This window comes from Uloborus diversus, chromosome 3 (genome assembly GCF_026930045.1).
Source record: "Uloborus diversus isolate 005 chromosome 3, Udiv.v.3.1, whole genome shotgun sequence".
In the NCBI taxonomy this organism is placed as follows: Eukaryota; Metazoa; Arthropoda; class Arachnida; order Araneae; family Uloboridae; genus Uloborus; species Uloborus diversus.
In genome coordinates, this window is record NC_072733.1 from 30,324,418 (window position 1) to 30,347,992 (window position 23,575).

General features: G+C 33.7%; 1 protein-coding gene across 1 annotated transcript in view; it reads right to left on the bottom strand.

Moving 5' to 3' along the window:
- LOC129218311 (exportin-7-like) overlaps positions 1-18,269 on the bottom strand; it is a 223,957-nt gene extending 205,688 nt beyond the window's left edge. The window contains exons 1-3 of the mRNA XM_054852545.1: positions 18,258-18,269; positions 18,029-18,175; positions 4,153-4,246 (exon numbers count right to left, since the gene is read on the bottom strand). Coding sequence (XP_054708520.1) covers positions 4,153-4,246; positions 18,029-18,175; positions 18,258-18,269 — 253 coding nt within the window. The remainder of the gene's footprint in view (positions 1-4,152; positions 4,247-18,028; positions 18,176-18,257) is intronic.
- Between the last annotated feature and the right edge of the window lie 5,306 nt (positions 18,270-23,575).

Genomic DNA, 23,575 nt, shown 5'->3' on the forward strand with positions numbered 1-23,575 from the left:
CTTTCTTGAAGTAGAATCAGCTCTATTCAATTGGTTCCAGCAGTATCGAAATCAAAACCATGCTTTTGATTTTTTTTTTCTCTCAATATTTTTGATTAAACTTAGCATATTGTACTTAAAAACATTTAAGTTCTGTAATTTTGTTTGTTATATGTACATATTAATTAAAATATTCCATGGTTTTTAATATTAAAATGCGGAAAACCGAAACTAGCGGTAAGTCGAACTTCCGATAAGTCGAAGTTTTTTGTCGATCCCTTTAGATTGAAGTTATTGCGAATTGACTGTATATACACTGCGAATTGACTGTTTATACACTCATGTCCATATATGAAGGATATTTCAGAATAACACAGAAATTGAACTCTAAAATAAAAATTTCACTTGTAGAATTATCACACACATCTTGAAGAATATGCAAATTACAGGAAATCACCAGATGGTGCGGATAATACGTCACAATGCCGAGAGTGTAGGAGAGGGGTACATAAGGAATGGTGGCAAAGAAGTAAAATTGTTCACAAGAGTTTTAAAAGTCTTTCAGAGCAATAACTGCATAGTTATGGCACAAAGGAAGCATTTGGATGATTTTTTTATGTGGCAGAATTATCAATTGATTGGAATGTGGATGTAGCCAGCTGGAAGTATCCGAGGAACTTGGAATCGCCCAGAGTGTCATCTCCAGGCTTTGGCAATGATTCCAAGATGATGGTACTGTGAGTCGACGTTACAGCACAGGTCGCCATCGAGTTGCATTGCCGAATGAGGACCAGTATTTGGCAGTTACTGCTAAAGAAAATGACGGAGCACAGCATCAGACCTGTCTCGTCAGTTCTCTTCAGCTACCGGTACGACGGTTTCAAGGCAAATTGTTTACAGACGCTTAGGGCACATTGGTCTATATGCTTGTAGGCCTGTCAGATGTGTTCTACTTACCGCAACTCACTGTTGCCTTGACAGGGTTCCCACTCCTTTTCCAAAATAAAAACTAAGGACTTTCTAAGCACTTTCTAGGGACTTTTTCAAAAAAATTAAGGACCTAAACAATGCTAATTAAAATCAATCAACGCAAAATGCTATAGCAGTGTGGATGGTAAGACTAATTTAAAGCAATTTTAAAGCACAAAATTCTTTTAACAGGGAAAAATATCTTTCCCCTCAATTTTATGTTAAATGTTTTTTTTTAATTGCATACATATAACGAATATATAAACCCCCTTCAGTTTGAAAATTCCCCCCCCCCCCATAAAAAAAATAACACTTTAACTAGTCATCATTAGATTACAGAACCAGACCCAAAAATATTTATTACTTTTTAACTAAACCAAACAGGTTTTCAGAACTAACAAAATTTGTGATCTGAACTTTTTTTTTCCTTTGTCAATTCCTAACTGGCAGCAATTTTATGTTGAACACTGAATGTTTTTATATTAGAGTACAATATGCAGCAGATTTTTTTTGGCAACAACTTGCAGAAAAAAAGCACATTATACAGCCCATACATTAATGATATGCAAGAACAAAACAGGTCAATTCATAATCTTGCGTAAAAAAATGCCTACATGGATTTCACTAAATGACAAAGAGTACCAAAATGATTAAATAAAAAGCAATTAATTAGCTCTTAGTATGTACAAAACATTCAATAACTTTTGCATTTATGATAAACATTTTAATATTTACTTTTAAAAAAAAAAGTGTTGAATCAAAATAATTTATTTTATGCTATTGACTTTTCTTTAACTCTTATTTATTTACTTTTTGGTACTTAATATGTTACGGTACTTATTTTTAAAAATTCATATTGGAGATCTTTAACATTGCGTCTATGGGAAAATATTCGGTTCCAGGAGATTTTATTCATATAAGCGAATATTCGTTGATCCGATACCCGATTAAGTGGGGCTGACAGTATATAATGGAAGTATTGCGTGATGCACAGTTAGAGTTCGTCACAATGGTCTTTTTTATTGCATAGTATCATTAGTTAAAGACGTGTTTTTTTCAACCTACAGAATGAGATTAGGACCCCAAATCAGCTTCAAAAAAATCATAACAGCATTTAATTATAATTATTATTTTACTTCTCTGTTTTCTCTCAAGACAAACAGTTAAGATAAAATAAACCAAGTTAAAGCTCTGAAATATGTTTTATATTTTGAAATATAAATATACAAAATTAGTCATTACTGCTTAAATCGATTGAACACCAGAATAGTATGGCATCCAATATATATATTTAATTTTACTGAAAAAAATAAAAAATTACATGCTTTAAACATGAGGCAACATTAAAAATAGTACCGGAAATTTACAGTAGAAAATTCATAACACATATAAATGAGCCGTTGCGCGAGCAAGAGCTCGATCACCATCTGATGTTGCCTATTAAGTTGCCAGAGCAGTTCACAGTGGAACTTGTCTGATGATTTGGGTACCCCCCCCCCCCCCCGCGTCTAATGAGGTTTTACGAAGTGGGTGCTTATCGGTCGCGTCGTGTGTTTACTCCGAGTGTACAAAGGCCCTAAAGGGATCCCCGGTATAATCCGCGATAATAGTTCCATTGAACTTGAGACAAAACAATCTGTTATACTTCCTGGGTATAGAATGAGAAAACAGAGATAAGGTGGCAAACTACCAAACAGCCATTGCCATCCGTTATAGTCAACACATCTCAACTGCTAATCCAAATCCAAACCTAGTATTTCCCCTTTACGATCCAAAAGCACGGTGTTGACTGGATTGCTACCAAATTCCCAGTCTAACAAGAGTGGAAATGAAGATACTGTCCCCCCCCGCTACACGTTCTTCGTCTACACTCAAACTCTCGAAGAAGAGGGTCCCAATGTAGGCGAAAGGAAGAGGTGTGAAGAAAAAAGAACTTTATCATCACTGACAATTAAAAATTTTTAAATTGCGAACAGCAGTGGAAACTAAGGACCTGGAAAGAGAACTAAGGACCTTTAACCAAAAATAAGGACTTTTAAGGGCCCTTATTTTTCAAAATCAAAACTAAGGAGTTTCTAAGGACTTTTAAGGACCGTGGGAACCCTGCTTGATTAGCCTGGAGCAGAGAGCATGCATTGTGGACACCGCAACATTGGATTTGTATGATGTTTTCCGACGAGTCCAGGTTTAGCTTGCAGTCTGATTCTCACCGGACTTTCATATGGAGAGCGCAAGGTACCCGTTACCACCAAGAGAACACCATTGAATAACTGTTACGGTGGTGCAGGATGGCTTGTCTGGGAAAGAATTATATTTGTTTCCAGAACTGACCTGCATGTCCAGAGTGTAACGATGACAGGCCACATCTATCGGGATGTCAGTCTGGGACAACATGAACGTTTGTTTCGGGACACCATGGGTGCCGAATTTCTGTTTATGGATGACAAAGATCGTCCTCACTGTGCAAACATTGTAGACGAATGCTTCCAATCAGAGGATATCACCCATATGGATTGGCCAGCGAACTCACCCGAGTTAAATCAATAGAGCATGTGTGGGACATGCTTGGCCGACGAATTGCAGCCCGTCAACCTCCTCCCACATGTCTACCCGAACTTCAGAGAGCATTGCTTGATGAGTGGTGTAATATTCCCCCAAGATTTTGATACTCAGCATGCCTAGGCGTTGTATGGTCTGAATTTCATCGTCCAGGCGACATACGCCGTATTAACCATCATACCAACCATGTTTAACCGTTTTTTGCTTATAGGTTCTTTTCTGAAATTTGCTCCAGAGAGCAAAAATTGAATTTTTTATTAATTATGTCAAACACATAGCATCTTTTTTGCTCTTTACACTTTGTTTAATGAATAGACTTTACAAATAAGTCAAATTTATTTTGCTTCTGTCTCTTTCTTCTCCTGAACTTCATTATCCTTAATTTATGGACATGAGTGTATATAGATATTTTAATGTATTCCACCAAACACCCATACACCATTCCATGCATACACCATGATTTCCACCTTCTTTCACTTACAGAAAAAAAAAAAAATAATAATAATAAAATAAAACTTATTTTACTAAAATGCATCACTAGAAATCAATCAAAATAAAAAAGGAATAAAAAATAATTGAAATACACAATTTTAACTACTTGAAATACATAAAATACAGAAATGACTCTGTTGCGTTTAAGCATACTTATTTCAATTCTTTGTTGTAAAGTCAATGTTTGTGGATTTCTTGACACAAGTTTTGTTAAGGTGGTAGCCGCTAGTAGTTGAGCGTATGACGACTGAAACACAGAAAGAAAGACACAATCAGTTTTATACAAGGTAAGTGCACCAAAAAGGGCCAGGTGAAGGTTTATGGACCAGTATCTTGCTCATTTTTCAGGGTTCCAAATCTCTGGCAAAAAATAAGGTTTTTATATGGCCTTTTCCCAGCACATATTTAACTATATAAGACCACTTTATGTCAGTAGCACAATAAGAAATTTTTCAAAGTGGAAAGAGTCTTGCTTTCAAACACATACATGGTTTAAAAGTCACATACATATAGGTATACAGTTTTACTTCATCACAAGGTAACAAATGCTTTGGGACTTTGCGAAAGTAACCTTAAAAGCGGGGTGTCCTTATAAACAATTTATATGCATACTGCATTTGTTAATAAATAAGCATGTAAATAGATAGAAAAAATTCTTTGATCACTTGTCGAGAGAAAACTAAAAAAGCATGTATCTGAAAATGAGATTTAACCGAGGTTACACAAAGTAAAGATTTGATTAACACACAAATAAATGAGATTTGAAACTACAAAAAGATTAATTTATTGCAGAGGCGGCGACTGGGGCTTATAAGGGGAGGGGAGGCAAAAAAAAAAAAAACCACCTAAAAGCCATAAAACTTTTAGCAGCAGCAAAAAAAAAAGAGAGAGAGAGAGAGAGAAATGTACAAAATTTTGTTAGCGCTGGTTTTGTGAGCAGATCAGAGGTAAGTGATGCAAATCTAACAACTTATGTTTTTCTTACGATTTTGATGAATAATGTACATAATATCTTTCCCTGAAGAAACACTTATAGACATAAATTATTAGACTTACATTATTTACCTCAAAACATTTTGAGAAATCACAAGCACTTGCTAATAATTTCATGAAACAAGTATGGCTTGTTTTAGTAAAACAATTGATTTACTAGTACAGACGAATCCCAACTGACGCAAGGGATGCGTTCCAAGACCCCTCTTGCAAGTCGAAATTTCGCCTTGTAGAACATGTTGCAGAAATGTTTAGAATTTTTTTACAAGCATACCCAATTATTTCAGATATGTGTGAAAACTCTTCATGTTTCAGATCATTTCTTAACTATATATTACCGTACCTTTTATAAAGCACTGACTTTTTACTGTATTTTAGAAAAAGCATTACTATTAAACATAAATGACTGTTTTGAAGCACAAAATCAATGACCAATGAGACGAATTAAAACAGTAGGGTACTTACATCAAGTAGATTACTGCATTTTATAGTTTTTAAAATGATGAAAATGATGGTTTATGCAGTGTGGGAACACTCCTATTTTTGGCCTGTTTAAGCCACGATGAAAGAGCAGCTTCCATTTTAATTGTTCGTATCAAAGATTAACTCATATCTAATTTTCATGCAACGTTCAAGCATATCAAGAATCTTTTAACTTTTCTTACATTGTCAGAAAATCTTTTTCTTTCCAATTTCACTAACTTTAGATGAAAGAGCTTGTTTGGGAGCCATTCTATTTTATCTAGGTTGGTATGTAGAATGAAAAAAAAAAGTTAAGAATGGGAGCAATTATTTGCATAAACTACAGTAAAGCGCTGTTTAGACTAATTAAGTGGGTGAACTTCCGTTTTCAGTGATGTTAAAAGGATAAAAGTCCATTCACGAAACCAATATTTAGTGCCAACGAAGCCCTTTCTAACGCTTTGCGGCTTCTTTCCAAAAAAAATCACGTTTCAGGAGAGCAATTTGCATCAGCAATAAAAAATTCATTACTCATGAAAAACTTGCATTACAGCCATTTCGCCATTTTGCGTAAGTCGGATCGCGTTGTAGCGGGATCCGACTGTATCTAAATGCTAAACAATTAATGCATAAACTAAAAGTTACTGCTTGTGCTTAATAATGTTTTGTAAACAGATATGCAAAGTAAAACAAATAATTATGTTCTGAATATTTCGACATTTCTGCTTTTTTTTAAAATAATTTCTAGTTTTGGTTCCTAAATTGTAAAATAAAAGAAATTAACCATAAAAGGGGGGGTGGGGTGGAGGTGCCACCACTGATTTATCATTATAGTACGACGATTTTCTTAACAAAAAAAGAGAAAATTAGTCTATCAATTTTTCTTTTAAAATAAAAAAAAAATAATTTTAAATATTTGTATTATTTATTGGTGGAATACGAATTGAAAGTGGTAGCTTAAACTGCAAAGAATTACGCGTATGGAAAACATGCCAGTTTTGCTCATTATTTATTGAAAAGGAAATAATATTTTTTCATATATATATATATATATATATATATATAATTAAGCAAACAGAATTTCAAATATTAAACAAATTATAAATAATAAATGATGATAAAAAGGAAAAATGCAAACAGCTATTAAGTAGGAAAAGATAAAGTATGAATCCAGAGCTCATCAGCTGTGGAGGATTCATTAATTATGGTCAAAAGACCAAAATTTTAACTATGAACTAAAAGAGAATGTTTAAGCTCCAGTACGTGCAATATAGAGTAACAATGGGCAAAAGCACCACTTGCTAAACTAAAAACATTATATATATACACACACACAGTTGCCTCTTACTACAAAGCGATTCGACTTACGCAAAATGGCTATAACACGATTTTTTCGGCAGTAAATAATTTAAGACCTAACGCGAATTCCTTACCCTAAATGTGAAATTTTTCAGAAGGGAATCTCAGTGTGAAAGTATCCATTTTGTTACTGTCTAACTAAAAATATTTTTTTACCTTCATTCCTTTAGCATCGTGGCAGCGGAAGTTCCCACATCATGCTAGTCTGAACATAGCTTTGTTTGTGTATACAAATAACTAGTCCCCATTTATCATATGTTTTTCATTCTAAAGTTGATGAAATATAACAAACCTAAGAGCGCTGTTTCATTTGAAGTTTGTGAAGATCGAAAGAAAAAGCGAAAGATTTTGACAAGTAAAGAAAAGCTAAAGGTTCTTGATGTGCTTGAACAACTAAAAAAATGCATCGAAGGTAGCCTGGCAGTTACGTGAGAGTGAATCTTTCATACGTTCAGTTAAAAGTCAAGAAAGGAAAATCCATAAAAGTTTGCCTAGTGTCTAAGCAAAATGCAAAAATTATGAAAATGGAAGTTGACTTTGTGCTGAGAATTAAAGAGACCAGGAAGAGGGGTGTTGCCATAGATGGACACGTTATAAAAGAACTAGAGATGCAACTGTATTTAAAAATATTTTAGTGTAACAATGTGATCCCGCAACATAAATCATCAACATCTTCATTTTTTAAAGCTGCAACTATCATTACTGGATCTACTATACAGTATTAATATAGTACATCATTTTATTATTACACCATACTGTATGTACCACACTGGTTTATTTTATGTCTCTTTCCCGTTGATCACTGATTTTGCGCATCGTAACAGTATTTTATGTTGATTAAAACAGTTTTTTTAGAAATATAAATAAAAATTCAGTTCTTTACGTAAGAAACGGTAATGTATAATTAAGGAATGGTTTAAAACAGTTTGAGGTGGTATTAGCAAGTGTCTAAAATAATTAGGTATGTTTATAAACAAAATTACACATACCCTTTTCCACAATGCGAAATTTCGACTTACCCGAGGGATCTTGGAATGCTTCCCTCGCGCAAGTTGGTATTTGAATGTATGTATATAAAAATTATGTGATGTCAAATGTAAAGCATACCCCACCCCCCTCTTTTTTTAAATACAATTTTTCCGAAAAATGAAGGAAAAAGGAGATATATCAGCATGAGTCACATAACGAGGCATTATGTAATGAGGGGTTACTGTGTTGTTGTTATTTTGTTCCACTCGGGAACCCGAGTAGCGAGGCTACTCGATTTTCGGCAGACAGGTTCTGGCTTCCGTTTACTTGAGCACCTAATTAGGCGGAAGTCTGATTAGGCTCAGACAACACCATCTATGGACAGTTCAATAATTTACAACCAAACCAGAAGCCGAATAACTCCTGGCTTAGCACCCCCAGAGGTATCTTTTCATTTTTAGAACTTTATGACCATGAGCATATTTAACGTCCCCCAGTCACCCTTAATGAAGATAGTGGATCTTTGACCGGCTAGGATCAAACCAGGAACCCCCAGTCGCGAGTCCGATGCCTTACCGATCAGGCTACCATGGTCACAGGGTTACTGCATATTCCAAGTTAACAGTTTATTAGAACAGTTTACAGACAGTTTTGCCCAGTTATTAAATGGGGCAATCATCGAAGATTTAAACAAACCCTATAAAAATAGGGTCTTTGATTATTTTTTCGGAATTTTCACCAGGGCTGTGGAGTTACACTGACTGTCCTTGCATTTAAAAAAAAAACTGACAACCAATTAATTTGATTACATGTATGAAGACCTACTAATAAGAAAATCACTGTCATTGTGACAACCAACTGCCTTGATTGTTTATCGATGCTAGTAAGGGACAAGTGGGGGGAGCGGCTGGCCATGGAAGTCTCAAAAGGGCTTAAGAAGTCTTGAGCAGCCTTAGCTATATGCGGGCGAGCCTTATCTTGCTGGAAAATTGCTCCTAGGAGACCATTTAGGAACGTTCCTACATGTGGATACAGAAAGTCATTAACATAATGCTGGTCCGTTAAGGTTCCACATACCACAACTACAGTGGACCGACTATCATAGGCTACGGCCACCCAGACCATTATGCCCACTGTGTGGGCAGTGTGTCATGCGATAGAATGGGTGGAATAGTACCTTTCTCCAGGCTGCCTCCAACACCCATGTGCTGTTATTCTCTGACCCCAAAACAAACCGAGATTCATCACTGAACACCACCTTTTGCCAGTCAGTGACATCTCACATCCCTCTGACTTGACACCATCGTAGACGGAGTCAGGGGCGGACTCCGACCCAGCTGGCTGACTTTGGCCCAGTTGGGAAAAGAATTTTTTGGCCCACCTCTGTAAATTAAAAAAGTTAAATTAAACTACCAGATCTTGATTCTTTCGAGTCAAGCAAACACCAAAAGAAGAAACTACCGCTAGTCCCAATTTTCCTTTGAGTTTCTAAATCAAGTTTTAAAGTTCTAAACTAAGAAAATTGTGCAACGTAAAATAAAGCTAACACTGACACATTTTTTACGTGCCTTGAAAGAAGGATACTAATGGTTATAAGTCTGAAAAGGCACATCTTTAGGGTTCTATACTGACAACATAGGAAGGACACCAGGAAAGGGAGGAATCAGGTAAACCCCACTGGAAAATTTTCAAAATTGGTTGATCTATATGGGCCTAATGAGAAAAAAATCGAGAGAATGGGTTCTAGTTCACCTTCCAAGTGATATTTTCAAATTTGATCTCAAAAACTGCAATTTTACAATTTTCGGTAACATTAGAGAAGAGGGAAAAGGGGTTCCCCCACGATTTTGTGTTCTTGACTTTTTTTTTCAAAATTGAAGTTCATTTTTTAGTCTATCTTGGTTTACAATAGAATATCGGGAGCTCTTCCCAGAAATTATCCGAAATGGGACATTTTAGAAATGTAATTTTAGACAATCCTTGCTAAAATGAATGGAACAAGGAAGCATCGGAAGCTCTCTACGAAAATGTTTCGACTTTGAACTATTAAGAAACGCAGAACGTTCTTTGGTCATATTTGAGAGAGTAGGAGGCTCAGTAATCTCATTTGGACGCATTTAAAAACTGAAGTATACTCAATTCAATTTTCAACTACATTTAGTTACTTAGGGAATCCAGTGACTCTCCTTCGGAATTTATTAACATTGAAATTTTAAAAACATAATCTTATAATATGTTGGGAAACATTAAAGGGAAAAAGTACAGTTTTCTCGAGTGTTTCTCCCAAGATTTTTTAGGAGGGCACTGTGCCCTTCCGCTTTTAAGCTAACCTTTGACCCTAAACTTAATCAACCCTATTTGCCTATTAAAAGTTTAAACAAAACTTCACAAAAGAGATTTTTTTTCCAAAAGGTAAAGATTCACAGAAACTTGTCCTTGAAACATCACTCACTTGTTTCAATCATTTGTCCACAAGAATCTGATTAGAATAAATCTTAATATTTTTTTGCATTACCATTAAAACTAAACATTAAAAAGCTTTTTAATATTTTAAAAATAATTACTATTGAAAACACTTAAACTTTATATGTACCTAGCAGTGATGTTCCCATCAATTTATCTGAGGGTATACTCCCACTAATCCATCATGCACAATATATGTATGCGATCATATACATATATGTCATAATATGAAAATTTTTGAAATTTGAGGGTATACACTATGTGTCTAAAAAAAAATTTGAGAATATACGGCTGACAAGGAGCATACCCTATGGGAACACAACCGGTACCTAGTATACCAAAAAGTAAAAGAAGCACCTTTTTTATTTGACAAAATTTTTCTTAAAAAATACTATATTATCTGAAAGCTGACTGCCCCTTTGTTGGTCTGAAGGGAACACTAGATCTCTCTGGGCATTTTTTTCTGAAACTTAAATCAGTTTAGGCTATAGTGCAGATAAAAGGATTATGGAGTTCTCCCAGGGGAATTTTCTATATAAGTGACCCTTTAAGTTATCTTTAGTGTCTTTAAAGGAATGGCGAAGGTTCGAAGACTTTGGCGATTTTTCGATATTTAAATCTGAAAAACACAAATGAAGGCCTTGATACAAGAACCACGAACCAGGTAAGTTCAAACTCATTATTTTTGGTAAAACCACAATATTGACTTAAAAGCAGAGGTCTGATCTTAACATTTGTGTCTCGTTGTTGCACCAATCGGAACATCTATATTATCCACACGCAAAAATGAATTTTTTTTAAAGGAAAAGTTTGGATGTAACTGGTTCTTGCAAGAAAGTCCTCAATTGTAGACTCAAAACTATCATTGATTACTTTAAGACTACAAAGGGCCCTCATACCTGAAATAACTTAGGGACCCCGTCTAAATCAGGCCCTGATGACATCTAATGTTGCAAAAAAAAAAAAAAAACACTTGACCCCCGCCCCCCCCCAAATTCCTTCCTAAATCCAACCATGTTCAGGAGCTCTCCCTTCTTAGTCCAAATTTTGTCCTGTTTCAGATTCAGTTTATTGCAGTTCAGACTTGCTTTCCCGTATGAGTTTCTGAGATGAAAATACTCGTATAGCGATAATTTACAATAGACCAATGAAATCTCATGCCAATTGAAAGCATTTAGTTCAGTCTATCACAACCAGTGAATACCAGGGGCGTGCACAGAAATTTTGGGGCCCATCACAAATGGCCTCCCTCCATTTTGTTTACCGCTACGTCCCTACATATATTTCTCCCCACATTTAAAAAATCCCGAACCTCTTCAGGCTCGGAACAGGTGCCCCCTGTCTCACTCCCCCTTGCCTTGTGCATGTCCCTGCTCATGTCATCACCTCAGAGAGACAGTAAGATATCTAATCCCAAAAATAACACAAAGATATCTTACTGTTTATTGAGGTAGACAATGTATCAACACCCCAGGTTATGGCCCATGCATTTATGGCAGGGCTGGGGTCACTTTGTCTAATGGTACAGGCTCCTTCAATTTTTGTCAATACATGTACAGATATAGGTTTTTAACACTCTTTTTTTTGTCCTGGCCCTTTTTCAGTCCGCTTCGGACTCCCATTTCTTTGGCCTCCTCCTGTTTCCTCAATGTGAGCAATGCCACCCAGAGCTCTAAAAGCTACAGAGAAATTTCATAAGAGAGGAAAGCATTTGCAGGTGTGGACTTCGGCTATTTATTTTGGTCCCTGCTTAGGATGTTAAAAAAATTAACCAATTTCCAAACACTTTTTTCACATAGAGTAAACAAATTGTATTCTTTTTTTTATTATCATTATTACACTTTAAAAAATGCTAGAAGTGAATTTAAATGTATTTAGTCCAATAAAAACAAGCTGATGTGTGCATCACATGACTTCCTTTTACTCCAATTTAATGTCATTTCCCCGTTACTTGCAATTGTAATGTGATTCATTAGTTTACTTTCTAAATATCACCAACAGTGCCTAATTTGAAATCAGATTTAAAAAAAAAAAAGCCAAATTTGTCGCTAAGTTGGCGACCAAAAGACTGCCGATGTATCGCCAATTGTCCGCCAAATTATAACACCACTTGAGTATACATCAAAATTAACAATGATTCCCCCCCCCCCAAAAAAGGGGCAAAAGACCCCTTTAGAAACACCCGAATGCAACCAAAAGGGGAGGTGCACAACTAGGCCCCACTAGGAGTCTATGTACTAAATTTCAACTTTCTAGTACATATCATTCTTGAGTTATGCGACATACATACGCACATACATACATACGTACGTACATACAGACATCACGAGAAAACTCGTAATTTACTCGGGAATCATCAAAATGGATATTTCATGTGTCTATATGTTCTTAGGCACTTATCCATGTGTGGTCAAGTCGAAAAAAAAACTCAACATTCATTCGGGGATGAGTAAAGTGGAAATTAACGTCGAATTTTGAGTGAAATTTTTTTTGCGAATACAATACTTCCTTTTTTGTTAAATTAAGTAAATATTGCTGGAAGTGGCCCACTTGGAGATCTCTGACTAGCAAAGCTGGCCAGTCCGCCACTGGACGGAGTTGCCCATGCTTTAATGTTTAAGGGAGTACATGCAGGGGGCTGGCCAGAGGATATTTGAGTCCATTAACGGACCCTTCACAAAATTCTGATAAACAAGAATGGATCTTTCACAAATTGTTTATTGAAAGAGCAAATCTGAAAGCAAAATAATATTTCACTGTATAAAACCAATAATTTTTGGAACCTAGAGGAATCAGCTAATACAAAATCTGCTAGTTTTGCAAAAGAAAAAAACTCAGGACTCTTGTCATGCTCCTGCAAGCAATAAATAATTGCTACTGCCTAATAAATATAGTGCTTGTTGTTTGTTTCTTGGAAAGAAATTAACAGCTGAAAATAAGTTTGGTTTTAAATAATTTTGTTTGTTTTAACACAGCTAATTAGCGGCGGTGTAGTTGTTGTAAACTTTTCTGAAAAGGTGTTGGTAAGCACTTTTCTCCCCCCCCCCCTCATGCTTTAATAAACAATAATAATAATAATAATATATATCAGCAAAATGAACTTAGAACGGCAAAGGGATAGTAAGGGAGAGGAAAAAATATGATCGCTTCAGATAGGGTAACCAACTTCAAAATTATCATCACTTAGCGTCTGGCGTTAAACTCATCATTTTACCAGTTTGTCAATATTTGTGTTTTTAGGGTATGGGTTGATTTTTCAATACTAAAAAAGGATGATGAACTTTAAATAAACTCTTTTACTTACCGTTTCTTTTTTTCTTTAAATGTCCAAATTTTGAAAAATGCAATCTTTTGACATTGGATATGCGAAACATATTTTGTTCTTTTTTCAAGCTAACTTCACTTTATTAGGATGTGAATAAATTGAAAGTATCTTTATTTTTGTTCGAACGCTCATTTCAAGTTTTTAAAGCAAAATTCCATTTACTTTTAAGAGTCAAAAATTAAAATGCTTGAATCGATGGTTTATTTTATTTATTTATTTATTTATTTTTATTTATTTATTTATTTATTTTTATTTATTTATTTATTTATTTATTTTTTTGTGCTTCAATTGTGTTCACAGTTATTAATGATATGTTTAGGACTCTAAAATGAAATATTAAAATAATTTTATCAAAAATATTTCTTTTACAAGCCGTTTTTTATACTTTTGATGCCTTCACTTTGAGAATTGCAATCTCTTTGCAACCCCTATGAGAATCCGATTTTTAGCATTTTTGATGTTTAGTACGTTTTTTTAAGAGGTAAACAAATAAAATCTCTTTTCATTTTAGTTAAAATCATGGAATTTATAAGTTTTAAAAGAAATTCTGTGCTTTTTAAGTGTGTCTTGGGTCAAAAAGTTAAATGCTGAATCCTTGTCTGAATTTTATTTCTTTTGTTACAATTATTTTAAATACTGTACAGAAATATTTCTAGTATAATTTAACATAATGTAGAATGGTAGACAAATATTGATACTTGAGAGAGCGATGCCGTTCCCCCCCCCCCCCTCAAATGCTAGAAAAACACCCCAGAATGATATTCTCAACATACAAGAGGAAAACTCTCAACAGGGGTGCAGAAAATGTTTTTACTGCCAACATTTCCCCCAAACTATATGAAAAATTCCCCAAAATTTTACAATATGTTTAAGGTTTCAGGTAAAAATTCACTCCTGTTATTGTAGGTACAGATAATTTTGAAAATAAAAATGCATCTTTAAAAAAACTAATAGAATGGAACTGGTAACTTGTAGAACTAGGTATCTAAAGAGTAAATTAAGTAAATACATGTGAGTTTTAATTAAAATCTCCTATCTAATATTGATTATTAAATGTAATTATTATCCAACATATAGTTAATGAAAATATGAGAAAGAGTGGTGATGCCAAAGAAAATGCATTCAAAAAATACTTGCAAAAAAAAATTGGAAAACTAAAATAAACAAAAACAAAATCGAATATGCAAAATTTCCCCAGATGTTTCAAATTTCCCCCAATCCTAGATCGCCGGATCGGACACATTCCGCACCCGTGACTCTCAACTTTAAGTTTAAATGATGCAGTTTGTGCCACTTCTAAATTCTAAAAATTTCGTTTTTTTTCTGTTTTTTTTTTTTTTCGAAATTATTTGACTTTTCACAAAAATAATTAATCTTTCACAAAATTATTTGATTTTTCACAAAACACCGACCCTGTGAAAAATCCTGGATAGACCCCTGACATGTAAAGGGTGCTTGGACTGCATATTCACTTCCACAAGATGTCTAGAAAAGGTATGGGGAACAAATGCACTTCTCGTAAAAATAATCTTAAGGATCTGTGTCAATTCCATTTGGAAAATCTGTCTTTGTGTGACCCCCCCCCCCTTTTTTTTGTTTGGACAGTCCCACTAATTTTCAAAGCTCACTGAATTCATGTTTAAATAATCAACTTTTAATTTTACTTTAATTCCAAAATATTCAGGCAGGAGAAAAGAGGGCTTATGTGAACGCGGGGCACATGTGAACATGGTGTGTTTTACTAAGATCGCTTCAAGCAAAAAATCTAAAAATTCTCAAATAAGGGCAGTACTAGTTGTACCTCTTGGACAAACATTTAGAGCAATGAGCCATTTTATGTGTCCATGGTGGCAACTTCTTTGTTTTAGCAGGTGTGGAAAAAAAATTTTCACTGTTTTCATCACGTGAAAACATTTTCAAAACTAACTGCAATGGTAAACCTAAGTATTATGAACCATTATATGAACATTCAAGTAAATTTATGACAAAGGTTGAATTCTTTTATTAGAACAAAAATTCTTTATATTTTCGAGTTAGCTCTAAAGTAGACGATGGGGCACTTGTGAACACAAAATCTAGGGGCACAAGTGAACAGTTCTCATATCCGCTCTAAATAACATTATTATTAGTGCAGGATATTGTACGTGTAAAAAAATGTGTAAATATTTATAATTATTATTTTCTTATAATTAGTTTATAAATTTATTGTTTCTTGTTATTAATATTATTAAGAATTTATTTATGTTCATTATTTTTATTTTTAAATTTTTTTGTTATTAAATTAATTTAATTTTAATTAATTCAATAATTTAGTGTCATAAAATCCTAATAGGAAATAAAGAGACACAAAATACTTTCACTTAATTAAAAATTGAAGTTCAACATCATTTTAAAATACATTATCAAATAATGTATGAAGTTTAAAAGCAAAATATGCACAGAATAACCCTTACATATTAAAAAGTTCTTGGAATGATGTAGTCATATTAGTTTTTTTCTATTCTATTCAGTGATCAAAACAGGCTACAAAGCTTCAGAATTTGACAATGAGCAGTTATACATTCTGAAAAAATATTTTCTTAGTGGAACAATTACTGTACAATTGAAATTGATGAAGTATAGGTTACAAACCCTTCAACGTATTTGTTATTTAGGTATATGTTTCATATTGAAGAACTTTCCTTTAAAATGTTACACTTCTCAAGCATTTTTTACCCTTGTTCATATGTGCCCCAAGCCTGTTCAACATGTGTCCCTCTAATAAAGGCACATGTGAACAACTGGAGCCGTTTCTTAAAAATACCATAAAGTATAGAAACAATTTTTTTTAAAAATCCCCTCCAAAAAAATCCATGATACAAAGAAAAGTTTATTCAATCATAAGGACACTATTGGGTTGAGAAATTGATAATATTTTTAAAAAAATCAAGAATTGAAAAGAATTGTTCACATGAGCCCCCTTTTCCCCTAAATATGTGTTAAAAGTTATGCTATACATGTTTACTTTTTAAAAACAAATTAACTTATACTTAAATACTCAACTTAAAATTTTACTTTAACTCTTATAGCTTCAGTGGGGTGTGGTTTTTTGACGGGTCGGCAACCCATTACTTTCTTTTTGACCAATTGCCGCCAGACAGCTCTGGTAGAAACTTCAATAACCTGTTCATTCATCATCATAGTGGGACAGGCTACATTTTTTAGCTATTTTTGAGGCATCAAAATTGCTACCCTTTGAGGATATCTTTAGGGAGAACAGAATAAAATCTCTTAATGAAATAAAAATTAAGCAAAAGCAAGCACTGCAGCTAGATCACATGGCCATAACGTCATCGTAAATTGAAGTTGAAGATTGCAAAACTTTGGCTATTCTTGGAAGTTGTGCTGTACCATGCATAAAAACAGGCGTATTTTTGAAAACTTTTCTGAAGAGGATGAAATGTTTTTACTATTACATAGCTACATTTTAGAAAAGAGGCCTTTATACTTTTTGTGGGATGAATTAAGCAAAAAATTAAACCCATGAAAAAATGCAATATAAAGGTTTTTTCAAAAATACATTAAAAATACAAAAAATGCACTATTTGCAAAAACGTTTTTTCATCATGCTTAAAATTAAATCTCCTACATTTTTGTGCGAAAAAATGTTTTTCTAGCGCAATTCGTTCGGGGTCTGGGATTAAAAGTACTAAAAACTGCTAAAAAAATCATATAAACATTAAAAACTTTTTTAGACTAAGTTTTTTAGAAATAAATTACAGTCCATGTTACTTCCTGATAATGTAGCTCTCTATAGCAAAAAATGGTTAAATTGGTCCAGTAGTTTTGGACCCTATTCAAGACAAACAAAATCTTTCCCCTTCATAATATTTGTATAGATTGAAATATTTGAGTGCAAAATTGTAAGGAAAAAATAACTTATCTACCATTTGATATGCATGCCTGAGAAACACTGATTTTAATGCTGGATAAGATCCTACATTGTTAAGCACCCCCCCCCCCCACCCCCCAAACAGTAAGTAAAAACTCACTTTGAAGTTTCACATATTAGTTGAACTGAAATATATTTTACTACATTATGTAGTAAAATAGTAAAAAGCTCAAAACAAGCTCCTGGAAGAAAACATGATACAAAACATTTTATAGCATTCAGAAAACATCAAAAGAGTAAAACAGATGCAGGGTATTTATTTCATTACAAAAAGATTTTAAATTAACTTGGTTCCACTTCAATTATAGAAAACAAGTACTTTTGATAAGGAGTGAGTAATTCTTTGGAGAATTTATTTTTCAATCAAGCCACAGAAAAAACTTAGCAAATAATTTCTTAACTTTGTACATGATATACAAACCATAATTTTTCAGAAAAAGATCACAATAATATATAAACCACAAAACACTGATTAAAATCATTCTCAACAAAAGGATGAAGAAAAGAGAACAAACTAAATTAATTACATCTCCTCTTTCAAGCAGCAAACGGCAGGTTGGAAGGCAATCAGGAGCATGAACGAAGTTAACTAATGTTTTTTCAGCAGAAACTCTTTCTTCAGGGTTACTGGCATCATAAAATTGCTTGCACAAAACTTCTAACTGCGCAAGATCCTAAAAAATGAAAGATATACAATGAATTACATTGCATCATTAACCAGTCCATTCTATGCAAGTTCATCAAACCATGTATCACAATCTCAGACATTGATAAAATTGTTTTCATTTGGTTCTTCTTTATAAGCTATCTAATAATAACATGCGAGTTTTTCATCAACTTTACAATAACTTTTAGGATAAAGAATGATGTTTATAAAAAGTTTTTTTACAAACCAGAAATTTCATTATAAAAAAAGAGCTGAAAAATCACCATATTACAATGAAATTTTAATTACATATCCCAAACTTCTTGAGAAGAGTGCCACTTTCTGGACAAAAAAAGCTCTGCATGATACTTACAAATTTGTCAACACAAGGAAAAATGCAAAAATTAAAAGAATATATATATATATATATATATATATATATATATATATATATATATATATATATATATGCGTGTGTGTGTGTGTGTGTGTTACTTATGGGCGGATTATGTGATTTTAGCTGAAATAGTACATTTTTTTCCATTTATTCAAGTCTGAGTAGAGGAGAAACTCAGTGCAGAAAAAGCATGTTGATTTAGATTTTTAACTCTAACAACATATGAGCTAGTGCGTGTGTGTTAAGACATCATGCCAGCAACAGAAAACAAGCTAAGCTCTTTGCCCAAAGAGTTTTTTGGTGAACACGATGTTTACTTCAAAACTTTTCTTCCCAAATAATTTTCTTGCGATGTAAAATGTTGTGAATACTAGTACAGTAAAATTAGGCCAAAAAATGGCTAAACCCAAACATCCAAAAAAAAGTTGCAACCTGTTGCAAATTACTTCTTACCCTTCCAGCAAGAAGGGGTAAAAAGTTCCAGCACTTTGCACGTCGGGTTTTGGGGAAAAAGAGGGGGGGGGGGGATTATTCTCTTTTTAAATAAAAATAATTTCTATTACTTAAAAACACTCAAAAGTCGCAGAAACCACACTCTATAATAGTATAGTAAAATAATAAACTCTCATAGAAAAAAAATGCTAATTTACTGGGGTGCAAGGGGGGGGGGGTATCCATAGCACAGATTGAGTCATTGGAATTTTTAAGGCAGTTTTTTCAAGGGGTATTTCTTTCTTTTTTAATGCCTTTTATTCTGGATGGGTACTTTGTCACACTTGAGGGGTGCGCCATCGCCCTGGGGGCAGGGGGGGACCATGAATTTGCATTCTAAAATCAATGATTGCAGTGAAGTTTACGAAAAAATTTCGCTGGTTTTAAACTTTTCTCAAATACAAAATACTACACAATGATATAGTAATGTCAGAAGAATTTCCAAAAGATCTAAGCGAGCTCGGTAACTAACTTAGCTGTGACTGGAGTTATTAAACTGTTTAGAGTGCTGGAGTGATATCTAAAGCAAAATCCCTGTGCAGCATAAAAAAAGTCCAAATTGACTGAAGTTTTCCTTCTTCTTTGAAATTAATTTACTTCAACTTTTCTATAATCTTTTGTCATCACTTTAAGGGGGGATAAACCGAACTTGCCAATAGTGAGACGGGCAATGCTGCAATTTTGCACCCTCTAAGTCGGTGGGGGTTCTCACTTGCAAACATCTAGCAGCCTTTTTTTTACGCAGCCAGTTATGTGAATTATGCTAAATATGCGCACATATACTTGCAGCACTGTCTGAAACTTTTGAATACATTATGCGATAAAAAAAATTGATAAAGGTGTTACATCGGACTGCCCAACGATCCAAAGCAGTGACAAATTTAAGTGGTCCAGAACGTGTAGTGATTTAACGATAGAAGAAGTCTTGATGAGGGCATCAATGAGCAATACAACAGTAGGATGCTAAATACTGCTCTTCCCTCTCTATGAGTAGCGGGACCCGGGGTAAAATGGGTAGCCGGGGTAAAATGAGTATAGTTGAATTTTTCTTGATTTTATTCTACTGGAGAAAATTTTTTTTAAATAAAAAAATATGATGAAAATGTTTACATATCAGGCAATATTTTGACTTGAGGAAAAAAAATCCAGCAACTCATTTACCAGGCTTAGCAACAATTTTATTTTTCAGAACACAAAGCAATGCGTTTATAGTGAGTGATAAACTTCTTTCTAGAAAAATTTACAGGAAGAGTTTTGGAAGTTTTTTATTTGGATTTGATAGAAAAAGAATTTTTCTAACAGAAAACTCAAAAAATAAGTAAATTTTAATATTTACAAAAATTTTGTAGTACTCTTAGTTGCACGGAGTAAAATGGGTTTAGCCAACATTTTCGAGTTAAAGACATTGAATGCATGAAGATTAAAAAACTTAATTATCTTTGCAAGACAAATGTTACATATTATTCATCTTTTAAACTAAAAGTATGTTTTTAAAAAGTTTTATAAATAATCACTCTTCATTTATTTGTTGTATTTTAATTACTATAACTTATGCCATTAGTACTTAAAGGTATTATATTTTTTGATTATTATCGATATAGTTCATGATTACTGTAGGTTAGTAATTTACTGTAAGTTTATTATGTATATTGTTCATTGCTACACATTATAAAACATAGTAAGTATTGATAGCTAATATGCTGTCTTTTTAATTTCCTTTTAAAACCACCAACCCCATTCCCAGAACATAGTCTAAGTACAACCTCACATACAATCACAACAGAATCCTTATGCCTCATAGCAAAGTTGTACTGAATAACTAAATCCTCCTACTATACCTCTTGGTTCACAGCCATTTTTTAGCACTGGTAAGGAAATGAAAAATTTCCAAATAAAAAAAAGTAAGAGTCTAAACAAAGGTGGGAGATGTTGTAATTACAGAGCAGGTGGCTGCAAGATTGTACACAAACAGGCAGGAGACAAACAAAAGCAGAAAAAATAAATACACATAAAATAAATAAATTAAAAAAAAAAACATTAACAATAATTTATAAAGTAACTAATGAAGTAGAAGTGAAAACTAGTGATTCTCCTAGTTGTTAATTCCAGCAATTGGCGACAGGGCCGTTGTTAAATTTGTGGAATTCATAGGTTTAATCACTGAAATCTCAGCTGAAAGTGAATATACTGAGAAGTTTGCTACAAAATCATCTGCCAAATTATCCTATGTGCTCCCCAAGAAAGATGACATTGATGTTGTGCAGGCATCACAAAGTTATAAAAATACTATCTCAGCCAAACTGCAAGTCTTTGCCAATGCACCTTTTTTTCATAAATTTGGTTCTGTAAACATTTTTTTATGGTTGTTTTGGATTAAGGTTTTTCTCCTCCAATGCAATTATACTCAATTTAAAAAACAATTCTCCATTAGTTACACTGTAGTTCAACTTTAAACAGCATATACCCATTTTACCCCGGTGTATACCCATTTTACCCCCGAAGCACGGGGTAAAATGGGTATACACAGGGGTAAAATAGGTATACCCCCTTTACACTAAATTTAAAGCAAAAAGTTAGCACAAAATATGCCCAAATTAGACCTAAGATACACAATGTATTGAATATTCAACAAAAACACAATTATATTTCATGATATTTCTGCTATGGGTCCACTGAAATTAAAAATGCTGTTTTTTATACCCATTTTACCCCGGGTGACCCTATTGACTCAAGTTGGTAGTGATGTCGCTCTACGCTACTGGTATGTCGCTGATCATAAGTGTGAAATGTGATGAGGCCTTTAACGTTGAGAAGGAAACATAAAAGGATATGGAAGGCAAAAATTTAATAGCATTTCTTTGTAAAGGAGATATGCAGTTATGTCTCTAGCTTCTGTTACGAGAGTAGTTACCATCTGTAAAGATGTATAAGCCCAAACCATCTTTTACCACCAAATGGTATGAACAGTAAAGATGGAATAACAAATTGCTAAAAACTTCTAGTACGAGTTATGCGCTGATCCTCCATCAGTATTCAATGAATCTGGTTTCAGAAGGAAAGAAATCCTGTATTGTTAAAGTGTTATTATCTGAAGCAAAATATCCATATTCCATCACAAAACAAACAGCTGGTGTCATACATGTTATAGAACACATTTATCAAAATTTTTTATTACATAATGCACTCAAAAGTTTAGCAAGTATATGTGCGCATATTTCGCATAATTCACACAACCATCTGCGTAAAAGAGAGTTAGCTTGGTGTTTGCGAACCAGAACCCCCACTGACGTAGAGGGGAAAGAATTGCAGCATTTCTTGCCTCACTAGTAGCGATTTGGGTTTAAACCCCATCAAGGTGATGGCAAAAGATTGTGGAAAAATTGGAGTAAATTAATTAAGAAGGACAAAGATAGCTTCAGTGAATTAGGACTTATTTGGGGGATTCACAGGGATTTAGTTTTTGATATCATTCTAGCACTCTAAACATTTAAATAACTCCAATTACAACAAAATTGTTTTCTGAGTTCACTTAGATCATTTTTGGATGAGCCTTCTGACATTTCTATACCTTATTATTGGGCTTGTGCGGCAATTTTTACTTTTTTCGAAAAGTTAAAAATAAGTGAAATTTGTCCGTGAACTTCACTGCAGTTGTTGATTTTAGAATGCAAACTACAGGGTTCCCCCCCCCTCACCCAAGCGAAGGCCCATCCCTCAAGCATTACGAAGTATCCAAGAATAAAAGCCAAAGTAAATTAATTAAGAAGTTAAATTTTACAGAAATACCCCCTTTAAAAAACTTTCTTAAAAATTCCAATGGCCTAATCTGCACCATGCCCCCCCACGCTCGCCTGGGCCCCTGGTTTATTAGCATTTTTGTTTTATAGAGTTTATTCTTTTACTAGTATAGAGTGGTTTCTATGATGTTTTAGTAATTTTTTTAAGTAATAGAAATCTTTATTAAAAAACAGAACTTTTTTCATCCCCGCTCTCTTTCCGAGGCACAAAATGCAGGAACTTTTTACCCCTTCCTGTTGGAAGGGTAAGAAATAATTTGCAACAGATTCAAAAAAAATTTATGTTCAGGCTTTGCGTTTTTTTGCTTAGTTTTACCTGTACTATTGGGGATGGGAAGAGTGTAAACAGAGACAGCTTCTTCTTTATCTCTAAGGTTGTTTAATCAATAGAGTAAAAGGAAATGTGTGTAAAATAAACAACCTTACAGACACAACAGCAGTTTTTTTTTTTACTGTAAATTGATGTTGAATAGTTTTAACTTTGAAAATAAGGAAAGCATCGATAATCGGTGCATCAATAATTTTGCACTATCGTAACATAATCTGATGATAAGGTGCAGGAAATTACAGTCTCGGTAAAAAGACGGAAGCAGGGTTTGAAATAGGGTTGAATTTCTAGGGGGGAATGTTCTCCTTTACTTCAGATTCCAGGGGGGATTTTTTTGGGAAAGAATTTTTATAAGTAGGGAAAATTTGTTTAGATTTTTTAATAATTCATTTTTATTTTATTTTTCTATTTATT